Source organism: Diabrotica virgifera, chromosome 4 (genome assembly GCF_917563875.1).
Source record: "Diabrotica virgifera virgifera chromosome 4, PGI_DIABVI_V3a".
In the NCBI taxonomy this organism is placed as follows: Eukaryota; Metazoa; Arthropoda; class Insecta; order Coleoptera; family Chrysomelidae; genus Diabrotica; species Diabrotica virgifera.
This window is the reverse complement of record NC_065446.1, coordinates 264,632,226-264,639,555: the sequence shown is the minus strand read 5'-3', so window position 1 is coordinate 264,639,555 and position 7,330 is coordinate 264,632,226. Positions and strand designations below refer to the sequence as shown.

The 7,330-nt window shown below is 30.6% G+C and overlaps 1 protein-coding gene across 2 annotated transcripts in view; it reads left to right on the top strand.

The window, feature by feature from the left end:
* Positions 1-935: 935 nt before the first annotated feature.
* Positions 936-7,330, top strand: part of LOC114325236 (kelch domain-containing protein 10 homolog) — a 48,971-nt gene continuing 42,576 nt past the window's right edge. Inside the window, exon 1 of one of the 2 annotated variants that reach the window (XM_028273237.2) lies at positions 936-1,745. In XM_028273237.2, the coding sequence (XP_028129038.2) occupies positions 1,305-1,745 (441 nt within the window). In that variant the 5' untranslated portion in view covers positions 936-1,304. The remainder of the gene's footprint in view (positions 1,746-7,330) is intronic. The other variant, XM_028273246.2, reaches the window with a different exon arrangement.

The window sequence follows — 7,330 nt, the reverse complement described above, 5'->3', positions numbered from 1 at the left end:
CGGTACTCAAATACAAAAGTAATCATAGTAATCCAAAGTAACGAATACTGTAACTGTAAATGATTACTTTATACAAAAGTAACGATTTGTAACGAATCCTCGAAAGTAACTATAATCAACATCACTACTATGAAAAATAATTCCTTTGCATTGCCCCTACAGTGTAGGCAACCACAACCGACGTTAATATCGTTTTTCTTTATAAAATTTTCAATTTTCATTATTTTCAATTAAAGCCAGTGTATTTATAATCCGCAAACGAGGAGCAATTAGGTGATATGGTTATTTATCAATTTTACGGCTTTTTATACCCAGAAAATGAAAATTTATTCGAAATCTCAACTTTTTATTTGGTTATATCTCGAAAACGGAAAATCCCCAAATGAAATTTCAAAGGAGGGATTACCTTTAAGTCAGGAGGAGTTATTTTGACTATGGTACATACTACTTTTAGCCTTACAGTTTAGGTTTACCAAAAGTGAAAATTATTCTGGCATTCCTTTGCCCCTACAGTATAGGCAACCAACATTAAAATCGTTTTTCCTTTATAACATTTTCAATTTTCACAATTTTCAATTAAAACCAGTTTATTCATATTCCGCAAACGAGGTGCAATTTTTTGATATGGTTATTTAGTGACTTTACGGCATTTTATACCCTGAAAATCGACATTTATTTTTAGCGCTGCGCCGAAATCTCCACTTTTGATTTGCTTATATCTCGAAAACGGAAACTCCGCAAATGAAATTTTGAATGGTGCAATTATCCGCAAACGAGGTGCAATTTTTTGAGCTATGGTAGAAGTCAAAATAACGACTTTGAAAAAACCGTTTCGCTAACTTTATGACGCTCGAATTTATTGGCGTCAAGTTAATAACGAACAAACTTGGATGTCAAATTGTGCTTTGAGAACATGTCAAATTTGGCCTTGAATAACTTGGTCAATTTATTGTTCAATTTATTGTTGATGTAAAGTGCACTTAAGGTTCATTCAAATCTTGTTCAAATGCTTCAAATGGTTCGTTCAAAGTTCAAATAAAGACGGCCGTCGGCCATGCATAAAGCATAATGGATGGTTGCATGCATGACAGGAACAACGTCTGACAACGTTAAGTTAAGTTAGGTTAAGTTTTTACTTCTTGCGAATGTCGTCTAGGCAAGAGCAAAAGATTACTAAAAAGCTCACTTAGCGGAATCTCGCTAACCTTCACTAAATTTCGTTGTGCAATTGATATATCCATATTATCCGAGCCGATCAAAATGTTATTATCATCAAGACCTCGTCGCGGAGCGTACGATAATGAATGTATTCCAAATGTATCCATCAATTTTTCATAAAACTCTTCGAAATTCTTTATGTGGCTATCACCAAAATGTGCAATAGTGAAAATGACAGTGACGGTGACGGGATTCCTTACTCGTTTAAAGTGTTTCGGTATGAAAAAATCGTACCGAATAAAGCGTGCAAAAGGCCGTTTCCTCGTAGTGGACACAGGATCGGGGCGGACTCGTCGAACTTTTATTCGTTCGGGGGCTACAACCCCCTAGTTAGGGACGTAGTGTCGCAACACGACGTAGACGAAGATGACTTTTGGATACAATCCTATCCGTTGTTCCAAGAACTGTGGAAGTTCAATTTTGCATCCAGAGAGTGGACCAAGTTCAAGAATAGTGAGACCCTTCCCATGGAATTGGCATCAAATGCCCTTATTCTACATGGAAATATCTTGATGGTATATGTTTGTGTAAGATTTTAATATTTATTGAATGTAAGATTTTGCAACACATACACTTCTCCAAGAAATTAACATACCACCTTAAAATAGGTCATTTTTGATGTCTTGAATTTCCTAAACCTGTTGTCCGATTTAAATGATTTTTTTAATATGTTATAGTATTATTTTTCAACAATATCACTGTAATAATATTGTTGCTAGAAAGTAAATTGTCATTGTATACCAGATTTACCAATCAAACTGATTTTTTCTCAAAGTTCGCATGACCCTGTGGAATATTCTAGCATTTAAAAAATACTGAAATTAAAAGCCAACAATAGCCTTATGTTTTCTTAACCCTTAACTGGTGACCATGCGTCTCACAGACTCCGCACGTTTATTAACACGTCTGCGTTTCTCGCCACAAATACGTCGTAGCAACCTGTAATTCGGTGTACCTTTTAGAGTATATTTAAATGTGTTAAGAGGAGGTTCCTCGCTCGTCCCATTTTCAAAATATTTATGTCGCGGAGTCTACTAGACGCAAGGTCACCATTAGTGTTACATATTTTAATATGGATAGTTCTCGTAAAGCTGTAAGAGTATAATTATAGACGATGATTTCGAGGAAGTGTGCACAAAATGGTATAATGAGGCGAACAGTGACATTACTGATGATGATGTGGAAGAAGGATATTATATAGAAAGTGATGAAATTTGTATAAATTGTACCAGGGTAGAATAGATTTTTAACGTTTTTTGTGATTTGCAGGTTTTGTGCAGAATTGCAATTATGTTGTTTTTAACAATTTTTTATATAAAATGTACCTATTTTTAAACATACATTATAACATGTGATCCAAAATTATTGTCACCATAGGTGGCTCTGAACGACAGAGATAGCTATACAGTGCATGTCTATTCTTAATTCAGATATACTTTCCAGTTTACGTAAACTTTGCAGTGTACGTCAACTTAACAAGAAAAGTTAGGTTATGTAGAGATCTTGTTTGATTTTATTTATTATTGCTACTTATAATTTTGTTAATTCTTTTTATATTTGATTAAAGTTCTGGTTTTGACTGATTTTTATGTTTTATAATGTTAATCAAAATTAATTGATAAACCAATGATATAAATTCAGATTAAAACACGACATACGTAATTTTTTGCACGGCTAGCTTTGATCCCAATAATTGTGGATCGCTCGTTATTTGTTTGTATATGTTTAATTTTTTTTTGGAATATGACTTTAAAAATTTTGTGTTATAAAACATGTTACCATTGTTTCTGTTTTTGTTATAAGTCCTACAGTTTGATTTTTTTCTTTTTGGCTAAATAAAAATGACATTACAATATTGTTTTATCATTAAAAACTGTTTTATTGCATTTTTTAGGTGCCAGCTTGACAAAAACAGCTTTTTTTAACCAGGAGTCTGTTAGACTCATGGTCACCATTTATGTAATTAAAAATAGGTTCACCAGTTAAGGGTTAACATTCTGTTTTTTGATTCCCTTATGTTGGCTAATAAGAAAATTAGGTACTTTAACAACTAGCCGTGTTTTTCCTCAATACAGGGTGTTTTTAAATAAATATGGTTATAAGGAGTAATTCTGCAAAAAAAATCGTAGCAATTGCTTTATAAACGTATGTTTGCAAATGCTTCGTTTCTGAGATAATGGGTGTTGAAATTTTTCTTACAAAATGACGATTTATTTATTGCTCTAAAACCGGTTGAGATATACAAATGAAATTTGGTGGGTTTCAAGAGGTAGTTATTGTACATTTTTTGAAATACAATTAAGAATTTTATGTTCACCATTGGCACACATAAGCGTCATATTACCTGTATGTGCACAAATGGTGAATATTAAATTTTTAATTGTATATCAAAAATGCGCAATATCTACCTCTTAAATCCCACCAAAGTTCATTTGCACATCTTAATAGGTTTTAGAGCAATGAATAAATCGTCAGTTTGTAAGAAAAATTTTAACACCCCTATCTCAGAAACGAAGTATCTGCGGACATCATTGTTTATAAAGCAAACTGTCATTATTTTTTTATGTAGAATTACCCCTTAAAGTTTTCAATACTTATTTAAAAACATACCCTGTATTGATGAAACACAAGGTTAGTTGTTAAAGTACCCTAACTTTTTTATTATCCAACATAAGCGAATGAATAAAAAAACAGAATGTTAAAAAAACATGAGTGTATAGTTGGGTTTTAATTTCAGTATTTTATAAATGCTAGAATATTTCACAGGGTCCAGCAAAATTATTACAGCAATATTGTTAAAGAATAAGGCTATAACATATTAAAAAAATAACTTAAATCGGACAACAGGTTTAGGAAATTTGAGACATTAAAAATGACCCATTTTTAATGTGGTGAGTTAATTTCTTGGAGAAGTTTCGTTTTCCAAAAACCTTCTTTAAATATTGAAGCAATGGCATTTATTATGTTTGATATTGATTAACTATTTAATAATTTAGCTTAGATTATAAGTTTTTAATATTTAACGATTATCCATTACTATAAGTATTAATGATTAGTTACAGATGTAATTTTGTATTATTTATTTTAAACAGTACGTAAAAAAACCTTTATCTATTTTTTGAAAGATAAATATCTACCACGTTTCTTAATTTCGTTCCTTATATTTTACATAAAGATAATTTTTCTCTAACTAACTGTTAACTTATTAACTAACTGTTTAGCCTGTCTAATTTATATTTATTTATATTAGTTGAATCTTATCTAATTCTATCTAATTTTAGTGTTATAATGCTGATCTTAAAGACTGCACTCTTTGTTCTTTCATAAAGATTTTTTCAAATCTCTGATCTGTTTTGATTGTTCAAAGACAAAGAGATTCTACTGACAGTCAATTGTTCTAAATATTCAGCTATTTTCTTTTCTTCTTTTTTTTTTCGAAACTCCTTATGCCCCTCAGGGGCGTCGGAGGTTTTATTCATCCTCTATCCATATCTTCCATTTCTTGTGGTCCTTTGCTACCTCTTTCATTTGTTGATGTGTTTTCCCTTTTTCCTCTCCAATTTCTATAATCTGATCGATCCATCTTTTCCTTGGCCTCCCTTTCCTTCTTTCACTTTTTTTTGATTCCATCACCTGCTTGGTAGTCTTCCCTGGTCCATTCTAGTAATGTGTCCATGCCTACCATTTTAATTTTCTTTTTTGTATCTTGGTTATCGATTCCTGTTTCAGTCTTTGTCTAATATCTTCATTTCTTATTCTGTCCAATTTCATTTTTCCTGCTATTTTTCTTAGCTGCTTCATCTCTGCTGCCTTTATTGTACTGTCTATTTTTGCATTGTTTACCCATGTCTCACTTGCATATATTAAAGTTGGTATAGAGATTGCGTTGTATACCTTCAGTTTTATTTCTTTATCGCTTTCTTCCTTTCCAAATATTGTTTTATTTAGTGCATAGTAGATCTTATTTGCTTTTTTCGTCCTGTATGAGATTTCTTGATCTATCTTTCCATCCTCTGATATGATTACTCCAATGTATTCAAACGTTGCGACTGTTATCGATTAATTTTTGCATTGTCTCTTTATTGTCTGCTATTATTACTAAGTCATCTGCACATAGTAATCCCTCCATTCTCACTGGTACTAAATTCCTGTACCCTATTGTTGTCCAGATAACATTGTTTTGTGTTTAAATTTGTCTAAAACTGTTAGAAAAACCTCTAAATATGAAAAGAAAAAATATTTCGTCTATGATATATTACAATTGTTTATAAGTTAAAAATAACAGTAATTTTTCAAAACGATTTTTAATTATAATATTGTTTTTTAACCAATTTTGATGCATATTGATTGTTTTGTTGTTCTGAAGCTACTTCCTTGTGGTATTTTTTGTAATTAACTATTCTAAATGGGAAATAAGCCACAATTTAACTAAAACATGATTTTATTAACGTTTTGATGTTCAAATCGGACATCGTTGTCAAAATACAAAATATTTATAAGTTAAACAAAAATGTTGTTTAGTAAAAAATTCTTCCAATAATTTAATTTAATCAGCTCATTTATATCGGCAATTCACACATATATTATACATTTTAAAGTCTTCTACTTTAAAATGATATTGCCAATAGTTATGAGTTGCGTTCCTGGGACAACTATACTGAAAGATAGTTCATTCAATTACATGAAATCAACCCCAACTCAAGAATATCCGTCACAAAAAATCATAGCATGTGATCTGTCTTTAAAAAGACAACCACATGCAACAGTGACAGTAAAATTCTCGCGTTAGAGATTCCATAGTAAATCATGAGGAAAAACCAGGAAAAAACCTTGTGATACTATCCCGACTTTGTAAGTATTTGGTCTTACATTTAGTTTACTCTCAAAACTAATACCAAATTCTGACTTTACATATACATGTTATTTTAAATTATAAAAATATTAATAATACATAGATATATAAATAATACTAAAATATAAATTATGTACCTACTATCCTCGAATGTTATTGGCTTATTAATCATAGTATTTTCTTTCTATTGACATCCTATTAATTGTTTAACTCGTAAACTTTCATTTGGTATGCATAGAATTACTGTATCTTCATTATTTCTGACTAATGTTATTGCAAAAAAAGATTTCTGGGATAAACAAATAGAATGACTTTTCAATTAATTGATGGATCGATCTGAAATTTTGGAATTGATTAGGGACCGCAATACCCAACTTTGGGCATAATATGAAATATCCAGGTTGATTTTTACAATTGTTATAAACAATTAACGATTTTGCCTTATTTTGCAGTTTTCGAAGCAACAAATTAAATTTACAAATTTTATCAAACCGCTGTTTTAAAGCTTTTTTTATGTTTTAAAAGATGAAGCTTTTTACATGGCACTTAAACTAATAATCGAAAAAAACAGCATTTTTACACTAAATTGTTAATAATTAAAAAAATATGCCAAAATCTATAAAGAAAACATACAGGGTAGCGAGAAAGTATGGAAACATGGTAATTTCTCGGAAACCCCTTGAACGATTTTTATAAATTTTGGTGGGTAAGGGTATTCTAATGCGGCCGATTTTATAGTGGTAATTAAATTATTGTCAAATCTTCCGTTTTTCTGGAAATCTAAAAAACTTTGTTATTTTACGTAGAACACCCTGTATATTTTTTGCGTTTTGAAGTCCTTAAGAAATACTGATTATTTTTCACTTATATTCCCTATACCTAAATGCCATAATTTCGGAGTTATTGCTACATTTATTAAAAAAAATTTTTAACATAATATAAAAATCAATGTCTTCGGCCCGGGTAGACACTATTCTAGGTTCTTTGTATCATTGGGAACGAAAAAGGTCTTTTGTAATTTTCCTCTAAAGTTAATCATTTCCGAGTTATAAACAATTTAAAACTGAAAAAATCGAAAACTGAAGATTTTCGAGGTTTAAAAACACAAGTAAAAAAATATTTTTAAAATTAGGAAGTACCTACCTAAGTTCAAGCTCAAACTTTTTTCTATCAGATCCCTATAAGAATTTTTGGCATTTTTTATTCTAAAACATTGTTTTTTTTTTTAACTGTTAATGAAGCTCATATGAGAGGACGGGC